At 42.2% G+C, this 22,820-nt stretch overlaps 1 protein-coding gene across 6 annotated transcripts in view; it reads left to right on the forward strand.

Moving 5' to 3' along the window:
* Positions 1–22,820, forward strand: part of mbt (serine/threonine-protein kinase PAK mbt) — a 71,421-nt gene that overhangs the window by 20,932 nt on the left and 27,669 nt on the right. For 4 of the 6 annotated variants that reach the window (XM_068348911.1, XM_068348914.1, XM_068348913.1 and 1 more), the window contains exons 2-8: positions 6,681–6,791; positions 7,810–7,927; positions 8,391–8,486; positions 9,016–9,690; positions 11,016–11,069; positions 13,069–13,590; positions 13,933–14,214. In XM_068348911.1, the coding sequence (XP_068205012.1) occupies positions 6,700–6,791; positions 7,810–7,927; positions 8,391–8,486; positions 9,016–9,690; positions 11,016–11,069; positions 13,069–13,590; positions 13,933–14,214 (1,839 nt within the window). In that variant the 5' untranslated portion in view covers positions 6,681–6,699. Of the gene's footprint in view, positions 1–6,676; positions 6,792–7,809; positions 7,928–8,390; positions 8,487–9,015; positions 9,691–11,015; positions 11,070–13,068; positions 13,591–13,932; positions 14,215–22,820 lie in introns of all 6 variants that reach the window. The other 2 variants (XM_068348912.1, XM_068348917.1) reach the window with 2 other exon arrangements.

Here is a 22,820-nt window from a genome sequence, read left to right on the forward strand (position 1 = left end):
GACCATTGTCTCCCTGGGTATGGATCTTCAGAGTCGAGCTTTTCGGGCTTTTCCGTCGGCCCCAAGGATCTTCCAAGCCCTAGAATGCATCCAGAGCATGCTGAGAAGGAACCGATGCTCAGTCAGGTAGTGGATGAGTCTAACAGGGACACTTTCATCGCTGGCCCTGTTCATCGTGTTAGGGAGACTCCACCTCCCCCCCTTCAGTATCATCTAGCTGCTCACTGGATAAAGGACATGACGCTAGAGACGGTCTCAGTTCCTGTTTCCGAAGAGAGGAGGTCTCTCGCGTGGTGTAAGAACAGCTTTCTTCTCAAGGAAGTCTACCTTTGGCTGTTCAGAAACCCGACCGCCGTCTCCTCTCGGACACATCAGACACGGGCTGGGGTGCGACTTTGGACGGACAGGAATGCTCGGGAACATGGAATCAGGAGCAAAGGACACTTCACATCAATTGCAAGGAGTTGTTGGCGGTTCTTCTGGCCTTGATAAACTTCAAGTCCCTCCAGCTTAACAAAGTGGTGGAGGTGGACTCTGACAACACCACAGCCCTGGCTTACATCTTCAAGCAGGGAGGGACTCTTTCGTGAAGTTGTTCTAGATCGCAAGGGACCTCCTCATCTGGTCTAAAGATCGAAAGCTCACGCTGGTAACGAGGTTCATTCAGGGCGGTATGAATGTCATGGCAGATCACCTCAGCCGGAAGGGTCAGGTCATCCCCACAGAGTGGACCCTTCACAAGAATGTTTGCAGCAGACTTTGGGCCCTGTGGGGTCAGCCAACCATAGATCTGTTCGCTACCTCGATAACCTAGAGACTCCTGTTGTATTGTTCTCCGATTCCAGACCCAGCAGCAGTTCACGTGGATGCTTTTCTGCTGGATTGGTTCCATCTCGACCTGTATGCATTCCCGCCGTTCAAGATTGTCAACAGGGTACAGTACTTCAGAAGTTCTCCTCTCGCAAAGGGACACGGCTGACGTTGGTTGGCTCCGCTCTGGCCCGCGAGAGAATGGTTCTTAGAGGTACTGCAATGGCTGGTCGACATTCCCAGGACTCTTCCTCTAGGAGTGAACCTTCTACGTCTACCTCACGTAAAGAAGGTACACCCAAACCTCCACGCTCTTCGTCTGACTGCCTTCAGACTTTCGAAAGACTCTCAAGAGCTAGGGGCTTTTCGAAGGAGGCAGCCAGAGCGATTGCCAAAGCAAGGAGAACATCCACTCTCAGAATCTATCAGTCTCAAGGGGAAGTCTTCCGTAGCTGGTACAAGACCAATGCAGTTTCCTCAACCAGTACCACTGTAACCCAGATTGGTGACTTCCTGTTATATCTAAGGAAAGTAAGATCCCTTTCAGCTCCTACGATCAAGGGTTACAGAAGTATGTTGGCAGCGGTTTTCCGCCACAGAGGCTTGGATCTTTCAACCAACAAAGATCTACAGGACCTCCCTAGGTCTTTTGAGACCTCAAAGGAACGTCGGTTGTCCACTCCAGGCTGGAATCTAGACGTGGTCCTAAGGTTCCTTATGTCATCAAGATTTGAACCTCTCCAATCAGCCTCTTTTTAGGACCTCACATTAAAAACTCTTTTCCTCGTGTGCTTGACAACAGCTAAAAGAGTAAGTGAGATCCACGCCTTCAGCAGGATCATTGTTTTCACATCTGAAACGGCTACATGTTCCTTGCAGCTCGGTTTTTACTAAACGAGCTTCCTTCACGTCCTTGGCCTAAGTCGTTCGAGATCCCAAGCCTGTCCAACTTGGTGGGGAATGAACTGGAGAGAGTACTTTGCCCAGTTAGAGCTCTTAGGTACTATCTAAAAAGGTCTTAACCTTTACGAGGACAATCAGAAGCCTTATGGTGTGCTATCAAGAAACCTTCTTTTCCAAGTTCTAAGAACTCAGTTTCTTACTATTCTGGCTTCTGATTAGGGAAGCACATTCTCATCTGAAGGAAGAAGACCTTGCTTTGCTGAAGGTAAGGACACATGAAGTGGGAGCTGTGGCTACTTCAGTGGCCTTCAAACAGAGCCATTCTCTGCAGAGTGTTATGGATGCAACCTATTGGAGAAGCAAGTCAGTATTCGCATCATTCTATCTCAAAGATGTCCAGTCTCTTTACGAGTACTGCTACACCCTGGGACCATTCGTAGCAACGAATGCAGTAGTAGGCGAGGGCTCAGCCGCTACATTCCCATAATCCCATAACCTTTTAACCTTTCTCTTGAATACTTTTTATGGGTTGTACGGTCGGCTAAGTAGCCTTCCACATCCTTGTTGATTTGGCGGGTGGTCAATTCTTTCTTGAGAAGCGCCGAAGTTAAAGGTTGTGATGAGGTCCTTTAGTATGGGTTGCAGCCCTTGATACTTCAGCACCTTAGAGTTGTTCAGCCTCCTAAGAGGAACGCTGCGCTCAGTAAGGAAGACGAACTTATTTAAGGCAGAGTAATGGCTCAAGTCGACTTCCTTACCAGGTACTTGTAATTTCATTGTTATTTTGAATAACTGATAATATGAAATACGGGATACTTAGCTTCTTGATATACATGTACACTGGTTTTCACCCACCTCCCTGGGTGTGAATCAGCTACATGATTATCGGGTAAGTTTAATATTGAAAAATGTTATTTTCATTAGTAAAATAAATTTTTGAATATACTTACCCGATAATCATGATTTAATTGACCCACCCTTCCTCCCCATAGAACCAGTGGACCGAGGAAAAATTGAAGTGGTGTCAACAAGAAGTACTGCAGTACCTGGCCACAGGTGGCGCTTGTGAGTACACCCCCCTCTTGTATAGCGATCGCTGGCGTATCCCTTCCGTAGAATTCTGTCGGGCAACAGAGTTGACAGCTACATGATTATCGGGTAAGTATATTCAAAAATTTATTTTACTAATGAAAATAACATTTTTCCTTGTTTCCTTTCCTCACTGGGCTATTTTCCCTGTTGGTGCCCCTGGGCTTATAGCATTCTGCTTTTCCAACTAGGGCTGTAGCTTAGCATTTAATAATAATAATAATAATAATTTTGTGTGTTAGTATGTCATCTGTCAAAACACTTACTGTATACATTCCTATCTTGGATACAATTAATTTTCGGATTATAGATTCGTTTCTGAATTTGATAAAGATCTTTCATTGGTATAATGGTGGTTCTGATGTGTACTTTCAGTTTCACGGTCCAAGAAGTGGTTATTTGAACCGGTTACAAGAACCTTGGTTAGTCATACCGATTGACAGCGATTTTGAATGCTCTGTTCTTATAGTTTAATCTCTCGACCAACATTTTATTATTGTTACTTGCTAAGCTACAACCGTAGTTGGAAAAGCACGCTGCTATAAGTCCAGGGGCTCCAACAGGGAAACTATTTTAATAAGAGTAACATTAAAATAAATATCTCCTATATAAACTTTAAAAACTTTAACAAAACAATAAGAAGAGAAATAAGCTAGAATAGTATGCCCGAGTGTACCCTCAAGCAAGAGAACTCTAACCCAAGACCAGTGGAAGACCATGGTACGGAGGTTATGGCTCTACCCAAGACTAGAGAACAATGGGTTTGATTTTGGAGTGTCCTCGTAGAAGAGATGCTTACCATAGCTAAAGAGTGTCTTCTACCCTTACCAAGAGGAAAGTAGCCACTAAGCAATAACATTTGCAGAATAACAAGTTAGTCTCTCAATGTTTGAGGTTTAGTCAAAGCTGGTGCAGTACCTTCCTTTTAGTGGAATACGGTTGAGAGAACGCATCCAAAGTAGCCTACTTGTGGGATCCTTGCGCAGTCACCTTTTGAAAACGGCGCTTTTGGTAGCAATGGTATGAGTCTTTTTATAGTTTATATATGACATATTTGTTTTTGACGTTAATAGTTTATATATGACATATCTGTTTTGACGTTGTTGCCTTTTTTAGAATGATTTATTGTTAATTTGTTCTCTTCATTTATTTATTTCCTTATTTCCTTTCCTCACTGGGCTATTTTTCCCTATTGGGGCCCCTGGGCTTATAGCATCTTGCTTTTCCAACTAGGATTGTAGCTTGGATAGTAATAATAATGGTACAGTTGGCCTCATTAATTCCGGTACACCTCGCGTGATGCTAATGTGATGTCTGATGGCTGTACATTGTAGCAGGTAACGGCGTCTTTAACCAAAGACTCGGTTGGCAATGCTATCGTTAAAACAGAGTTCCAGGGATCGAAAACGTGATCGTAAGCATTTCTTATTAGTTTTACGAAGTAGTTTTAAGCAAGTGATATTTATCTATATACTGTAGCACTAAATAAAATGAATAAAAATGCTTTTGTACACGTGTTTGCAAGCTCAGAAACATTGTTTTACAAGCAACGTTGCTAGCAGTTTCTCTTTTGCTAAAGACAACGTTACCTGCAACAAGGTATAGCTGTCTCCTTACACTTCCCCTGAAGTGTACTGTATAAACCTATCAAAGTTTGGTTTTTAATATGATTAGGATCAATATGTTAACCCTTTTACCCCCAAAGGACGTACTGGTACGTTTCACAAAACTCATCCTTTACCCCCATGGATGTACCGGTACGTCCTTGTAAAAAACTGCCATTTACAATTTTTTTTCATATTTTTGATAACTTTTTGAGAAACTTCAGGCATTTTCCAAGAGAATGAGACCAACCTGACCTCTCTATAACGAAAATTAAGGCTGTTAGAGCAATTTAAAAAAAAAATACTGCAAAATGTGCTTGAAAAAGAATAACCCCTGGGGGTTAAGGGTTGGAAAGTTCCAAATAGCCTGGAGGTAAAAGGGTTAAACAGAATTTTGCTTCCAAGTGGTGGTTAATGGTGTTACCGTATAAGTTGATCATTATTGCCAGATGTTGCCACAGGAATAAAGAAACATTATAGTTAGTGTTTTAACCATATCGTCATGTTCGATACATGGCGTTAAAAATGGATAAGTTTACCTTTGAATATTATTATTATTATTTTTACAGTACAGTGTAATGCAACAACTGCTTCCCAATGATTTCTCTTGTACAGTTGGTTTCATTAAGGTACACTTCACAGGAAGCCAAGGAGACGCCAGACGGATGCACATGGTAGCAGCTAACACTCTATTTAACAAAAGAGAAACTGTCAGCAACCTGCCTTGAAAAAAACAAACTTGCTGAGCTTGTAAATACTTGATCAAACGTCTTTTTTATTAATTTTGCGAAGTACAATTAAGCAAGAGAGCGTGCTAGAAATAGAAATGAATAGCGAGCGATTGTGCCGCAGTTCGGTAGGCCCTGCTGCTGCCTCCGGTGCCTTGGATGACCACAGAGGTAGCAGCAGTAGGGGATTCAGCATTATGAAGCTTCATCTGTGGTGGATAATGTGGGAGGGTGGGCTGTGGCACCCTAGCAGTACCAGCTGAACTCGGTTGAGTCCCTTGTCAGGCTGGGAGGAACGTAGAGAGGAGACGTCCCCTTTTTTGTTTCATTTGTTTGATGTCGGCTACCCCCAAAAATTGGGGAAGTGCCTTGGTATACAGTATGTATGTATGTATGTACAATTAAGCAAATAACTTATTTTTTTTTTATTCAACACGCCTTAGTAGCTCGGCGACTTTGTTTTACAAGCAGTGTGCCAACAATGTCTCATGTGCTAGACACAGCATTAAATGCTATAACGTACGGCTGTCGGACTCAAGACTTTCACTTGGCTTCTATGAAGTGTACCGTAATTAATGAAGCCAAGTGTACAAGAATCTCCTTCTTGTCGAACATATTTTTTCCTGTGATAACGAGTGACACCAGGAGGGTACTAGCTTTTGTATTTGAGTCTCTCGGTGCCTCACTTTAACCTTGGAATTATAAATAATTTTCTAAATTAAGCCCTGTCCACACGATCGAGCATGCCCGACGGGCAAACAGTGATACCAGGCCACAATAGTTACTGAAAATGAGGGTTAATTACGTCAGAAGCGGGAAAACCACAGAGAGGGATCTGGCATCATACAGTGTTGCCAGATCCCTGACTTTAGTTTTCCCGCTTCTGTATCATCAACCCTCATTTTCAGTAACTATTGTGGCCTGGTATCAGTGATTGCCCGTCGGGCATGCTCGATCGTGTGGACAGGGCTTTACACACAAGGTCCTCATCTTACTTAGAAAGTTCCAAGGAGCTGTTTGAATGTTGTTGAATTTCAGCCTAGGCAATATTGTATAGTGGTTGACGGTTGTCTAATCACAATGCAGCATTGTATAACTCGAATGTAAATATAATACAGTAGTCTTAATGCTGGAGTACAAGTAGATAATGAAATTTATATATTTGAAACCTATAAAAAAGGTAGGAAAAATACGAGAAATATTTACACTCTCTGACCCCGGATCACCTCATGGCGCGTATTCCTCCGCCAGAGGTACAGTACCTACTATAGAAAACGGAGATAGGGGAAATTACACAAAATTCTGGTCATGGGAGGAGATCCCAGATACTCCTAAGAAAGTAGTTCGAGGTAAGTACTGTTAGGGAAAATACAAATTACTTAAAACTTGTGATTTTCTCACGTTTTACTTTACTCTCCGGGGTTTCCCACACCAAACTCCGACACACATTTCAAGTTTCTAGTCGATTTAAGTATTGCTTAGAAACCGACGTGACATCTAATGTGCCGTAGACGAGTCTTATCCCTCCTCTTTCTCTCTCTCGCAGGTGAAGTGACGGGGGAACGATGTTTAAAAAGAAGAACAAGAAAGTGCAAATATCAGCACCGAGCAACTTCGAGCATCGTGTCCACACTGGATTTGATCACCATGAACAAAAGTAGGTTTCGTTGCGGGTTCTCTTAACGTACTTTTTTTCTTATAATACTTATGATTATTTTTTTTTATAGTTTTATGGAATTCAGATGAGTAATTTTAAGTTTGGAGGATTACTTTTTTAAGTTTAATGCAGTCCTTTTTTATTTTAGATTTAATAAACTTTTTATTCTGAAAGTCTTCAACTAACTTGATAGGTTCCAAGCAGCTGTTCATAAGTCTTATTGTGTTAATTTATGGCTGCAAAAGTCTACAAATAATCCTGTTTCATATGAAATAAATATCAAGTTATTACAAATATCATTTTGCTTACTGCAATAGATTAGATATTATTTTCATCATGAACTTTTGATACAATATCTGAGGTTTATAATTTGTCAGATTTGTGTTCATCCCTTGAATGTTTTTAAGAGGCCCTTTATGATTAATGAATGTCCATTGGACACTTTACTATCCTTGTAGACACCTTAGGATTATGTATGCATGTATGTAATCAACGGATACATTTGCTTGAAAGCAAATCGGTGTTACAGACTAATACAAACAAAGCCACTCCAACAAATTAAAAAACATAGACACACGTCTCGAACTGTCGACCTATCTGCGCCAAGACTCCTCGCTGCTGGTAGGAAGGACGCTGGTGACTGGTACGAGACATAAACATACGCTACTGGGGTCTAGGGGATGTCAGGCAGGGCAGTTAATCGGGGATATGGCCTACTCCAAAGCCGAAGCAAAAGTCCTTCTTTTGAAGGACTTTGCTTCGACTTTTGCTTGAAGGCAGCTGTGCTTACCCCATGCAAAGGGTAAAAAGCACTTTAAATAGATTTGCCCTATACAGTACTGTAGAAGATAGCAGATAGAAAAAAACATTGCTTAGATTTCATATTGTTAAAATAGATATAAAATTTAATCCTTTCAAAAAGTTTGGTGTTTTTTATACATTTTAATTTATTAAGATCTAATGTTTTCAATACAGCCTTCCGTGTTTACGACGAACATCAACCCAACTCGTTTTCCAGGTACGTTGGGCTCCCGCCCCAGTGGCAGGGAATCGTCTCGAACGCCTTGGACAAGTGCCGTCCCATGCCCCTCGTCGATCCGTCCGAGATCACCCCCGTGGATATGCTCGACATGAAGGTGAGGCTCGAACTTGCGGCAATTGTTTTTCATGTTGAACAGGCTGACGTGAGAGTCTCTTCTTAGTTTATATATGACATAGTACATAGGCTATGGCTCTACCTAAGACTAGAGAACCGTGGCTGTCTAATTTTGAATGTCCTTCTCCTAGAAGAGCTGCTTGTCATAGCTAAATTCTCTTTTACCCTTGCCAAGAGAAAATTAGCCACTGAACACAGTACAGGAAAGTAACTCCTTGAGTCAAGAATTATTTTAGCTATCCTACTGTTGCTAGGAGTAATTTTGATAATAGTAGCCGACTATAGTGATATGAATGGTCCCCCTCATTCAATTTATAAACCAAAAGTTCCTCTCTGTCTTCGTACCTTTTGCTCTTTTTCACTTGACCCCAAAGAAATTCAGCTAAGAAACCTGCTTTGATGAAATAATCCTGTGACTGAGAGAATCCATCTTTTCATTTCAGATGACGCAAGACGTTGCGAGGGGCCAGGACTCCGCCAGCAGACTCACGCGTGGGTTTGCCACCCTTAATCTGGCCGACCCGAATAGAAACCCACAGGTATAGCATGCTTTTACGGTAGCTATTGTAGGCATGAGTTTTACAGTTTTCGTAAGCTTTAAGGGTTATGATTTCTAAACAGTTAGGACAATGATTGTGTGGATAAATTCTCGGTACAATTTATAGAATGTAAATATGAACCAATCACAGGTAGGTACAGTATTTTGTACCTGAGGATACGGAGGGATAATTTCACTTTCCGCAACTGCTATAGAATTATTTTCGTAGCTTTTTTTTTTTTTATTTAATTAGCCTGTGCTATTTCATAGTGCCATTTCAGGCTAGAAATTGCTTTCAGTCCAAGCCACTTTTTAGTAGCACCGATCTTTGTTTGAAGGCCTTTCAAAAGATTTTCAATAATGTGGAGTTCATGAAGTCTTTTGGACGGGTATTTGCTATCATTGCTTTAAGGTGGGGTACCTTTTAGGTCACGCTTACATACTCGATAATTGTGGATTTACGGTAGCCATTGTATACAGGATTTCGCAGTTCTTATGAATAATATTAAACCCACCTTTCATTCCCGCAGACAAACGTACGCGTCGACCGACTCGGAAACAGCAACAACAATAACAATAACAATGCCGGCGGCGCCGCCAACCTTCCCAAAACCTCGAGCGTAGCGAGATCAAACTCCCTCCGGTCGTCCAGTCCTCCGAGGCTACGGCGCGGAGAGCACTGGGGCGGCCACAACATGCCCCCGACTCTGCACGAGGGGGAGGTCCTGAACTGGCCCCACGTTCAGTACGCGAATCACCTGCAGCAGCAGCAGCACCCGGGCCACCCCCCGGGCAGTCACCCTCCTCCCGGCCATTACCAGGGCCACCCGAGTCATCAGCAGCAGCAGGCGGGGGGACCGCCCCCGCACCACCCGTCTTATCATCCCCTCAGTCCGACGCAGCCCAAGGGCTCCCCCGGCTACGCGCCCCAACACCGTCCTCCCCAGAACATGATCGGGCCTATGCACCCCCCAGGCATGCATGGCCCTCCTATGCCCGGTGGCCCCCCGCACGGGCACGCTGTGAACGGCGACGACAGGTTCGACTACAGGGACGGGAGGATGCAGCACCGGGACGGTTGGGGCGTCGGGGGAATGAGGACACCCTCGGGGCCCTCCTCGGCCGGTTCCGCAGGGAGCAGTGGGCAGCACGGCCCCACGCCGCCTCCGCCGCATCAAAATCATCATAACGGACCTCATCCACAGGTGGGTCGAGAGAAGCGTTTTCCTTTCGGACAGATTTTATAATTTCAAACGATGTTTATCTTCTCAAACTTAGAGAGATCAAAACACTGCCTTTAACCCTTTTACCCCCAAAGGACTTACTGGTACGTTTCACAAAAGCCATCCCTTTACCCCCATGGACGTACCGGTACGTCCTTGCAAAAAAATGCTATAAAAATTTGTTTTTCATATTTTTTGATAATTTTTGGAGAAAATTCAGGCATTTTCCAAGAGAATGAGACTAACCTGACCTCTCTATGACAAAAATTAAGGCTGTTAGAGCAATTTAAAAAAAATATACTGCAAAATGTGCTGGGAAAAAAATAAACCCCAGGGGGTTAAGGGTTGGAAATTTCCAAATACCCCGGGGGTAAAAGTGTTAATATGTTTCATTAGTTACTTTTGTTAAAACAACCATCACTGCTGTTAACTTGTAAGATAATTATTAGAACATGTTTAAACCATTCAGTTAGAGAGGCTGGATGTTTGATTTATGAATGCCAGTGTCTCTCTTCCATTAAAAGCTGGTACATTTTAATGTAGTTCATCTCATGTGCATTATAATTAAAACATAATTAAAACCAAAAAGAAAACATTTAGTTCCTCTTTTCTTGTAATTTTTAGAACTACTGTAGAATGCAGTATGCTAATTAATCTTTCCTTTTAATTTTTAAGGTTTGCTAGCTTATTTATAACCCAAAAATCTCTTATCCCTTGTTATTACAGTAGCTGTGCCTCTACCATGCCAATTTTCCTCTGGCCATTATTTCATTGGAGTATTTTCTTCTAAATATATTCTTATGCCTTATTTTTACTCCTGTACTGCTAAACATGATTGAACTTAAAAATCTATTTAGTTTTAAGATTATACTGATCGGCATGTTCATGATAAGCCGGTCTCCGACTGACTCTCCTCCGTGCGGTCGTGTCTCTCTGGATAACGTCTTTATAATTTCATTGAGCTATGCATGCCGTTTGACTCATAAAATCAGACTTATTATATTTATCAAAGCCAATGTTAATTGATGTGAGCTTTCACCAGGTCACGAGTCTCTGTGGTCTTCACTGTTCCCCTTGATATATTCTCATCGATAACCTTTAGCTTATGCTAATATACGCTATAAGGATGTCGACAAAGAGACGCTGTAGGCCTTTTGTAGGCAATGAAAACTGAAGACTGTTCTATATAGTTTTCCTGACTCATTTCCATTTCCCCAAATGCTAGTTTTTAGTAAGTCGAGGTACTATTTTAAAAAGTTGTTCAACCATTTTTTTTTTTTGTGTAACTCTCCGCTTCATTTTGGTAGATTGCTTATCAACGCCACCTACAATCAGTTATCCACAGGGATCGCTACGTCCATGTGAGTTTGGGAAGACGGGTACACGTTGGGTTGGTTTGTAATTCTGCTTTTTGGGTTGTGATGACACTGTCGTTTGCTTTCTCTTGTTTTACACGCTAACCCGTCACTCATCTTGCACACTCGCTCTTTCTCACACACATTCTTGAATCTTTCTCGCACATTCTTGAATCTTTCTCACACATTCTTGAATCTTTCTCACAAATTCTTGAATCTTTCTCGCACACATTCTTGAATCTTTCTCACACACATTCTTGAATCTTTCTCACACATTCTTTAATCTTTCTCTCACATTCTTGAATCTTTCTCACACATTCTTTAATCTTTCTCTCACATTCTTGACTCTTTCTCGCACATTCTTGAATCTTTCTCGCACATTCTTGAATCTTTCTCACACACATTCTTGAATCTTTCTCGCACACATTCTTGAATCTTTCTCGCACACATTTTTGACTCTTTCTCACACATTCTTGAATCTTTCTCGCACACATTATTGAATCTTTCTCGCACACATTCTTGAATCTTTCTCGCACACATTCTTGAATCTTTCTCACACATTCTTGAATCTTTCTCGCACATTCTTGAATCTTTCTCGCACATTCTTGAATCTTTCTCACACACATTCTTGAATCTTTCTTGCACATTCTTGAATCTTTCTCGCACATTCTTGAATCTTTCTCGCACACATTCTTTAATCTTTCTCTCACATTCTTGAATCTTTCTCGCACACATTCTTGAATCTTTCTCGCACATTCTTGAATCTTTCTCGCACATTCTTGAATCTTTCTCGCACATTCTTGAATCTTTCTCACACACATTCTTGAATCTTTCTCACACACATTCTTGAATCTTTCTCACACATTCTTGAATCTTTCTCGCACATTCTTGAATCTTTCTCGCACATTCTTGAATCTTTCTCGCACATTCTTGAATCTTTCTCACACAAATTCTTGAATCTTTCTCGCACAAATTCTTGAATCTTTCTCGCACACATTCTTGAATCTTTCTCTCACATTCTTTAATCTTTCTCTCACATTCTTGAATCTTTCTCACACATTCTTTAATCTTTCTCTCACATTCTTGAATATTTCTCGCACATTCTTGAATCTTTCTCGCACATTCTCGAATCTTTCTCTCACATTCTTGAATCTTTCTCACACATTCTTGAATCTTTCTCGCACACATTCTTGAATCTTTCTCGCACACATTCTTGAATCTTTCTCACACGCATTCTTGAATCTGTTTTAAGAGCGTTTGGTTGGTGGAGAAGACCTACTGCGTTTGCACTAACGCTTCACAGATAACTAGCTTGCACTAATGCAATTTGAACGTGGTCAGTTTACTCTCCCGATATATTATTATTACTGTATTACCAGCTAATCTGCAACTCTAGTTGTAAAAGCAGGATGCTACAAGCCCTAGGGCTCAAGAAAAATAGCCCAGTGGGGAAAGGAAATAAACTTTATTTGAAAAGGAGGGTAATAGAATAAAAAGTATAGACTGAAAATCAGCAACATGAAATATTGCAAGTTTATAGTTTGCTTCTTTTCCTCTTTTTTTTTTAGCAAGAGGACATTGTAGTTCCAATCATGAGAATTTTTTTTTTATTTTAGTGGTGTGTCTCATTACTCGATTGTGATTTAGATGTTTTCCGAAAGTTTTGATAATGTTTTTTATAAGTAAGGTAGAATCTATTACACCTTCTATCCAGTAAACTGATGATGTTCAAACACTAGCTGATAGTTCTAACGACACACCATTCATCGGCCCTTATTGTTTTCTTGACATTCATATAATCGCTTTTGATTTCCTAGTTTTCTGGCTTTAGTTTATCACATGCTTAAAATTCCTTTGCCCTTTGTTGACAAATTTTATTCACTTTTCAAAAGTTTTTCACATTTTAAAACTTTTAAATGTTTTCACAATTACGTTTTTGAATTTGGAGTCGCCATTGTAAAACGAGTGCCGAGAACTACATGATTACTTTCCGTTTGTCTTCCAGGGCGGGAGACCCCCCGCGCAGCTTCCCCCTGAAGCTGGTGCTCCTCCGGGGGCCCTGCATCCCAACGGGCCACAGTACCCGCCTCACGCGCAGCCCTCGCAGCAGCATCCACACGCGTCGCACCCGTCGCTGTACCAGGTGCCGTCGAACCAGCCGGCCCAGCATCACCACCAGTCACCCCCCCAGCACCGGTCCCACGTCAGGGGCCCGCAGCCGTTGCCTCCCCCGCACCAGTCTCCCCACGGTAACCACCCCCCGCCCCACCACCCTCCTCCGCCGTCCCATCACGCGTCACAGAATCAGCTGCACTTGATGCATCACCAACAGCAACAACAGCAGCAGCAGCAACACCATCCGCAAGCGCAGCCTCACCAGCCTCCGGCTCCGCAGCACGGGCAGGATCATATGCAGCAGCCTCATCCCCAGTCACAGCAGCAGCAGCAACCCGCTGTCCCTCACGGCGGGCCGAAGCTGCATTCCCCGCCCCATCCGGTCCCTCCTCACGGCCAGACTTACTCTAAGGTGAGTTTCCGTTAACGAGTGTTTTGTTGTGAAGGTTATGGGCAACGGTGCCCCTTCATTATTATTATTATTATTATTATTATTATTATTATTACTACTACTACTTGCTAAGCTACAACCTTAGTTGGAAAGCAGGATGCTATAAGCTCACGGGCCCCAACAGGGAAAATAGCCCTGTGAAGAAAGGAAACCAGGAAAAACAAAATATTTTAAGATAAGTAACATTGAAATAAAAATTTTCTATAAATTATAAACTCTTAAAACTTTAACAAAATAAGAGGAAGATAAGTTCAATAAAATTGTGTGCTCAAATGTACCTTCAAGCTGTCCTCTGTTGCACAGCCCCCTGCTCCCGCTCCGGAACAGAACAACAAGGAAACCAACACTCCACAGCAAGACCACAACGGAAACCGCTACGAAAACTCCAACAACACTCTACCTCAGGTGGTCCTACGGGACAGGAAGGGTAGCGGGGACGCGGCCAACAATGGCGGAAGCGCCGGCGGCACCGGGAACACCACCACCAGCCTGCCGGGGAAGTCGCCCACGGGATATCCTCATTCCAATTCGAGTCAGCACCATTCCACCAAGCAGAACGACCAGCAGCGGTTATCCCACGAACAGGTGAGTTTTTGCGAGTGACGATCATTCTTCTTTTCATTTTGAAGTTTCGGATATCTACAGATAAGGAAACGAATGTACCCCAAAATAAAGTTGTTGTAATGGTCCAATTTAGTCTGTCAATTGGCTTTATTTTTTTTATTTTTTACTTTTTTTTTTCTTAGGATCAATATAAAAGTTTTTTTTTTTTTTTTTTAAATCATGCAGTTTATTCTTGCCAGTTTTTCAAACTTAAAAACTGGTTAACTTTTTCATTTTATTTTGAGACAAAGTGTTTTTCCATAAATAATACAACAAGCAAAAGTGTTTTATTAGTTATTGCCAATCTGTTGCCTATAACATGTAGCTATCGGATAATAACGACTCTAAAATCTCCGTTACTAATCATCCGTAACTTTGCCATTCTTGTGACATAGGTTGGGAGGCAGTTTGGGAGTACCTATAGTTAGTAGCCTTTGCCTAAACTCCCCTTGGTCCTTTAACAAACTTCACTCGTTCTTTTATTTTCTCGCAACCCTTTGCCCAAACTCCCCTTGGTCCTTTTAACAAACTTCACTCGTTCTTTTATTTTCTCGCAACCCTTTGCCCAAACTCCCCTTGGTCCTTTTAACAAACTTCACTCGTTCTTTTATTTTCTCGCAACCCTTTGCCCAAACTCCCCTTGTCCTTTAACAAACTTCACTCGTTCTTTTATTTTCTCGCAACCCTTTGCCCAAACTCCCCTTGGTCCTTTTAACAAACTTCACTCGTTCTTTTATTTTCTCGCAACCCTTTGCCCAAACTCCCCTTGGTCCTTTTAACAAACTTCACTCGTTCTTTTATTTTCTCGCAACCCTTTGCCCAAACTCCCCTTGGTCCTTTTAACAAACTTCACTCGTTCTTTTATTTTCTCGCAACCCTTTGCCCAAACTCCCCTTGGTCCTTTTAACAAACTTCACTCGTTCTTTTATTTTCTCGCAACCCTTTGCCCAAACTCCCCTTGGTCCTTTTAACAAACTTCACTCGTTCTTTTATTTTCTCGCAACCCTTTGCCCAAACTCCCCTTGTCCTTTAACAAACTTCACTCGTTCTTTTATTTTCTCGCAACCCTTTGCCCAAACTCCCCTTGGTCCTTTTAACAAACTTCACTCGTTCTTTTATTTTCTCGCAACCCTTTGCCCAAACTCCCCTTGGTCCATTTAACAAACTTCACTCGTTCTTTTATTTTCTCGCAACCCTTTGCCCAAACTCCCCTTGGTCCTTTTAACAAACTTCACTCGTTCTTTTATTTTCTCGCAACCCTTTGCCCAAACTCCCCTTGGTCCTTTTAACAAACTTCACTCGTTCTTTTATTTTCTCGCAACCCTTTGCCCAAACTCCCCTTGGTCCTTTTAACAAACTTCACTCGTTCTTTTATCCTCTCGCAACCCTTTGCCCAAACTCCCCTTGGTCCTTTTAACAAACTTCACTCGTTCTTTTATTTTCTCGCAACCCTTTGCCCAAACTCCCCTTGGTCCTTTTAACAAACTTCACTCGTTCTTTTATTTTCTCGCAACCCTTTGCCCAAACTCCCCTTGGTCCTTTTAACAAACTTCACTCGTTCTTTTATCCTCTCGCAACCCTTTGCCCAAACTCCCCTTGGTCCTTTTAACAAACTTCACTCGTTCTTTTATCCTCTCGCAACCCTTTGCCCAAACTCCCCTTGGTCCTTTTAACAAACTTCACTCGTTCTTTTATTTTCTCGCAACCCTTTGCCCAAACTCCCCTTGGTCCTTTTAACAAACTTCACTCGTTCTTTTATTTTCTCGCAACCCTTTGCCCAAACTCCCCTTGGTCCTTTTAACAAACTTCACTCGTTCTTTTATTTTCTCGCAACCCTTCGCCCAAACTCCCCTTGGTCCTTTTAACAAACTTCACTCGTTCTTTTATTTTCTCGTTAGTAGCCTTTGCCCAAACTCCCCTTGGTCCTTTAACAAACTTCACTCGTTCTTTTATTTTCTCGCAACCCTTTGCCCAAACTCCCCTTGTCCTTTAACAAACTTCACTCGTTCTTTTATCCTCTCGCAACCCTTTGCCCAAACTCCCCTTGGTCCTTTAACAAACTTCACTCGTTCTTTTATTTTCTCGCAACCCTTTGCCCAAACTCCCCTTGTCCTTTAACAAACTTCACTCGTTCTTTTATCCTCTCGCAACCCTTTGCCCAAACTCCCCTTGGTCCTTTAACAAACTTCACTCGTTCTTTTATTTTCTCGCAACCCTTTGCCCAAACTCCCCTTGTCCTTTAACAAACTTCACTCGTTCTTTTATCCTCTCGCAACCCTTTGCCCAAACTCCCCTTGGTCCTTTAACAAACTTCACTCGTTCTTTTATTTTCTCGTTGGTAGCCTTTGCCCAAACTCCCCTTGGTCCTTTTAACAAACTTCACTCGTTCTTTTATTTTATCGCAACCCTTTTCCCAAACTCCCCTTGGTCGTTTTAACAAACTTCACTCGTTCTTTTATTTTCTCGCAACCCTTTTCCCAAACTCCCCTTGGTCCTTTTAACAAACTTCACTCGTTCTTTTATCTTCTCGCAACCCTTTGCCCAAACTCCCCTTGGTCCTTTTAACAAACTTCACTCGTTCTTTTATTTTCTCGCAACCCTTTGCCCAAACTCCCCTTGGTCCTTTTAACAAACTTCACTCGTTCTTTTATTTTCTCGCAACCCTTTGCCCAAACTCCCCTTGGTCCTTTTAACAAACTTCACTCGTTCTTTTATCTTCTCGCAACCCTTTGCCCAAACTCCCCTTGTCCTTTAACAAACTTCACTCGTTCTTTTATTTTCTCGCAACCCTTTGCCCAAACTCCCCTTGGTCCTTTTACCAAACTTCACTCGTTCTTTTATCCTCTCGCAACCCTTTGCCCAAACTCCCCTTGTCCTTTAACAAACTTCACTCGTTCTTTTATCCTCTCGCAACCCTTTGCCCAAACTCCCCTTGGTCCTTTAACAAACTTCACTCGTTCTTTTATTTTCTCGTTAGTAGCCTTTGCCCAAACTCCCCTTGGTCCTTTTAACAAACTTCACTCGTTCTTTTATTTTCTCGTTAGTAGCCTTTGCCTAAACTCCCCTTGGTCCTTTTAACAAACTTCACTCGTTCTTTTATTTTCTCGCAACCCTTTTTCCAAACTCCCCTTGGTCCTTTTAACAAACTTCACTCGTTCTTTTATTTTCTCGCAACCCTTTGCCCAAACTCCCTTGGTCCTTTTAACAAACTTCACTCGTTCTTTTATTTTCTCGCAACCCTTTGCCCAAACTCCCCTTGGTCCTTTTAACAAACTTCACTCGTTCTTTTATTTTCTCGCAACCCTTTGCCCAAACTCCCCTTGGTCCTTTTAACAAACTTCACTCGTTCTTTTATTTTCTCGCAACCCTTTGCCCAAACTCCCCTTGGTCCTTTTAACAAACTTCACTCGTTCTTTTATTTTCTCGCAACCCTTTGCCCAAACTCCCCTTGGTCCTTTTAACAAACTTCACTCGTTCTTTTATTTTCTCGCAACCCTTTGCCCAAACTCCCCTTGTCCTTTAACAAACTTCACTCGTTCTTTTATTTTCTCGCAACCCTTTGCCCAAACTCCCCTTGGTCCTTTTAACAAACTTCACTCGTTCTTTTATTTTCTCGCAACCCTTTGCCCAAACTCCCCTTGGTCCTTTTAACAAACTTCACTCGTTCTTTTATTTTCTCGCAACCCTTTGCCCAAACTCCCCTTGGTCCTTTTAACAAACTTCACTCGTTCTTTTATTTTCTCGCAACCCTTTGCCCAAACTCCCCTTGGTCCTTTTAACAAACTTCACTCGTTCTTTTATTTTCTCGCAACCCTTTGCCCAAACTCCCCTTGGTCCTTTTAACAAACTTCACTCGTTCTTTTATTTTCTCGCAACCCTTTGCCCAAACTCCCCTTGGTCCTTTTAACAAACTTCACTCGTTCTTTTATTTTCTCGCAACCCTTTGCCCAAACTCCCCTTGGTCCTTTTAACAAACTTCACTCGTTCTTTTATTTTCTCGCAACCCTTTGCCCAAACTCCCCTTGGTCCTTTTAACAAACTTCACTCGTTCTTTTATTTTCTCGCAACCCTTTGCCCAAACTCCCCTTGGTCCTTTTAACAAACTTCACTCGTTCTTTTATTTTCTCGCAACCCTTTGCCCAAACTCCCCTTGGTCCTTTTAACAAACTTCACTCGTTCTTTTATTTTCTCGCAACCCTTTGCCCAAACTCCCCTTGGTCCTTTTAACAAACTTCACTCGTTCTTTTATTTTCTCGCAACCCTTTGCCCAAACTCCCCTTGGTCCTTTTAACAAACTTCACTCGTTCTTTTATTTTCTCGCAACCCTTTGCCCAAACTCCCCTTGGTCCTTTTAACAAACTTCACTCGTTCTTTTATTTTCTCGCAACCCTTTGCCCAAACTCCCCTTGGTCCTTTTAACAAACTTCACTCGTTCTTTTATTTTCTCGCAACCCTTTGCCCAAACTCCCCTTGGTCCTTTTAACAAACTTCACTCGTTCTTTTATTTTCTCGCAACCCTTTGCCCAAACTCCCCTTGGTCCTTTTAACAAACTTCACTCGTTCTTTTATTTTCTCGCAACCCTTTGCCCAAACTCCCCTTGGTCCTTTTAACAAACTTCACTCGTTCTTTTATTTTCTCGCAACCCTTTGCCCAAACTCCCCTTGGTCCTTTTAACAAACTTCACTCGTTCTTTTATTTTCTCGCAACCCTTTGCCCAAACTCCCCTTGGTCCTTTTAACAAACTTCACTCGTTCTTTTATTTTCTCGCAACCCTTTGCCCAAACTCCCCTTGGTCCTTTTAACAAACTTCACTCGTTCTTTTATTTTCTCGCAACCCTTTGCCCAAACTCCCCTTGGTCCTTTTAACAAACTTCACTCGTTCTTTTATTTTCTCGCAACCCTTTGCCCAAACTCCCCTTGGTCCTTTTAACAAACTTCACTCGTTCTTTTATTTTCTCGCAACCCTTTGCCCAAACTCCCCTTGGTCCTTTTAACAAACTTCACTCGTTCTTTTATTTTCTCGCAACCCTTTGCCCAAACTCCCCTTGGTCCTTTTAACAAACTTCACTCGTTCTTTTATTTTCTCGCAACCCTTTGCCCAAACTCCCTTGGTCCTTTTAACAAACTTCACTCGTTCTTTTATTTTCTCGCAACCCTTTGCCCAAACTCCCCTTGGTCCTTTTAACAAACTTCACTCGTTCTTTTATTTTCTCGCAACCCTTTGCCCAAACTCCCCTTGGTCCTTTTAACAAACTTCACTCGTTCTTTTATTTTCTCGCAACCCTTTGCCCAAACTCCCCTTGGTCCTTTTAACAAACTTCACTCGTTCTTTTATTTTCTCGCAACCCTTTGCCCAAACTCCCCTTGGTCCTTTTAACAAACTTCACTCGTTCTTTTATTTTCTCGCAACCCTTTGCCCAAACTCCCCTTGGTCCTTTTAACAAACTTCACTCGTTCTTTTATTTTCTCGCAACCCTTTGCCCAAACTCCCCTTGGTCCTTTTAACAAACTTCACTCGTTCTTTTATTTTCTCGCAACCCTTTGCCCAAACTCCCCTTGGTCCTTTTAACAAACTTCACTCGTTCTTTTATTTTCTCGCAACCCTTTGCCCAAACTCCCCTTGGTCCTTTTAACAAACTTCACTCGTTCTTTTATTTTCTCGCAACCCTTTGCCCAAACTCCCCTTGGTCCTTTTAACAAACTTCACTCGTTCTTTTATTTTCTCGCAACCCTTTGCCCAAACTCCCCTTGGTCCTTTTAACAAACTTCACTCGTTCTTTTATTTTCTCGCAACCCTTTGCCCAAACTCCCCTTGGTCCTTTTAACAAACTTCACTCGTTCTTTTATTTTCTCGCAACCCTTTGCCCAAACTCCCCTTGGTCCTTTTAACAAACTTCACTCGTTCTTTTATTTTCTCGCAACCCTTTGCCCAAACTCCCTTGGTCCTTTTAACAAACTTCACTCGTTCTTTTATTTTCTCGCAACCCTTTGCCCAAACTCCCTTGGTCCTTTTAACAAACTTCACTCGTTCTTTTATTTTCTCGCAACCCTTTGCCCAAACTCCCCTTGGTCCTTTTAACAAACTTCACTCGTTCTTTTATTTTCTCGCAACCCTTTGCCCAAACTCCCCTTGGTCCTTTTAACAAACTTCACTCGTTCTTTTATTTTCTCGCAACCCTTTGCCCAAACTCCCCTTGGTCCTTTTAACAAACTTCACTCGTTCTTTTATTTTCTCGCAACCCTTTTTCCCAAACTCCCCTTGGTCCTTTTAACAAACTTCACTCGTTCTTTTATTTTCTCGCAACCCTTTGCCCAAACTCCCCTTGGTCCTTTTAACAAACTTCACTCGTTCTTTTATTTTCTCGCAACCCTTTGCCCAAACTCCCCTTGGTCCTTTTAACAAACTTCACTCGTTCTTTTATTTTCTCGCAACCCTTTGCCCAAACTCCCTTGGTCCTTTTAACAAACTTCACTCGTTCTTTTATTTTCTCGCAACCCTTTCCCCAAACTCCCCTTGTCCTTTAACAAACTTCACTCGTTCTTTTATTTTCTCGCAACCCTTTGCCCAAACTCCCCTTGGTCCTTTTAACAAACTTCACTCGTTCTTTTATTTTCTCGCAACCCTTTGCCCAAACTCCCCTTGGTCCTTTTAACAAACTTCACTCGTTCTTTTATTTTCTCGCAACCCTTTGCCCAAACTCCCCTTGGTCCTTTTAACAAACTTCACTCGTTCTTTTATTTTCTCGCAACCCTTTGCCCAAACTCCCCTTGGTCCTTTTAACAAACTTCACTCGTTCTTTTATTTTCTCGCAACCCTTCGCCCAAACTCCCCTTGGTCCTTTTAACAAACTTCACTCGTTCTTTTATTTTCTCGCAACCCTTTGCCCAACCTCCCCTTAGTCCTTTAAACAAACTTCACTCGTTCTTTTATTTTCTCGCAACCCTTTGCCCAAACTCCCCTTGTCCTTTAACAAACTTCACTCGTTCTTTTATTTTCTCGCAACCCTTTGCCCAAACTCCCCTTGTCCTTTAACAAACTTCACTCGTTCTTTTATTTTCTCGCAACCCTTTGCCCAAACTCCCCTTGGTCCTTTTAACAAACTTCACTCGTTCTTTTATTTTCTCGCAACCCTTCGCCCAACCTCCCCTTGGTCCTTTTAACAAACTTCACTCGTTCTTTTATTTTCTCGCAACCCTTTGCCCAACCTCCCCTTAGTCCTTTAAACAAACTTCACTCGTTCTTTTATTTTCTCGCAACCCTTTGCCCAAACTCCCCTTGTCCTTTAACAAACTTCACTCGTTCTTTTATTTTCTCGCAACCCTTTGCCCAAACTCCCCTTGTCCTTTAACAAACTTCACTCGTTCTTTTATTTTCTCGCAACCCTTTGCCCAAACTCCCCTTGGTCCTTTTAACAAACTTCACTCGTTCTTTTATTTTCTCGCAACCCTTTGCCCAAACTCCCCTTGGTCCTTTTAACAAACTTCACTCGTTCTTTTATTTTCTCGCAACCCTTTGCCCAAACTCCCCTTGTCCTTTAACAAACTTCACTCGTTCTTTTATTTTCTCGCAACCCTTTGCCCAAACTCCCCTGGTCCTTTTAACAAACTTCACTCGTTCTTTTATTTTCTCGCAACCCTTTGCCCAAACTCCCCCTGGTCCTTTTAACAAACTTCACTCGTTCTTTTATTTTCTCGCAACCCTTTGCCCAAACTCCCCTTGGTCCTTTTAACAAACTTCACTCGTTCTTTTATTTTCTCGCAACCCTTTGCCCAAACTCCCCTTGGTCCTTTTAACAAACTTCACTCGTTCTTTTATTTTCTCGCAACCCTTTGCCCAAACTCCCCTTGGTCCTTTTAACAAACTTCACTCGTTCTTTTATTTTCTCGCAACCCTTTGCCCAAACTCCCCTTGTCCTTTTAACAAACTTCACTCGTTCTTTTATTTTCTCGCAACCCTTTGCCCAAACTCCCCTTGGTCCTTTTAACAAACTTCACTCGTTCTTTTATTTTCTCGCAACCCTTTGCCCAAACTCCCCTTGGTCCTTTTAACAAACTTCACTCGTTCTTTTATTTTCTCGCAACCCTTTGCCCAAACTCCCCTTGGTCCTTTTAACAAACTTCACTCGTTCTTTTATCCTCTCGCAACCCTTTGCCCAAACTCCCCTTGGTCGTTTTAACAAACTTCACTCGTTCTTTTATCCTCTCGCAACCCTTTGCCCAAACTCCCCTTGTCCTTTAACAAACTTCACTCGTTCTTTTATTTTCTCGCAACCCTTTGCCCAAACTCCCCTTGGTCCTTTTAACAAACTTCACTCGTTCTTTTATTTTCTCGCAACCCTTTGCCCAAACTCCCCTTGGTCCTTTTAACAAACTTCACTCGTTCTTTTATTTTCTCGCAACCCTTTGCCCAAACTCCCCTTGTCCTTTAACAAACTTCACTCGTTCTTTTATTTTCTCGCAACCCTTTGCCCAAACTCCCCTTGTCCTTTAACAAACTTCACTCGTTCTTTTATTTTCTCGCAACCCTTTGCCCAAACTCCCCTTGTCCTTTAACAAACTTCACTCCTTCTTTTATTTTCTCGCAACC

The sequence above is a fragment of the Palaemon carinicauda genome, chromosome 25, assembly GCF_036898095.1.
Source record: "Palaemon carinicauda isolate YSFRI2023 chromosome 25, ASM3689809v2, whole genome shotgun sequence".
Classification (NCBI taxonomy): Eukaryota; Metazoa; Arthropoda; class Malacostraca; order Decapoda; family Palaemonidae; genus Palaemon; species Palaemon carinicauda.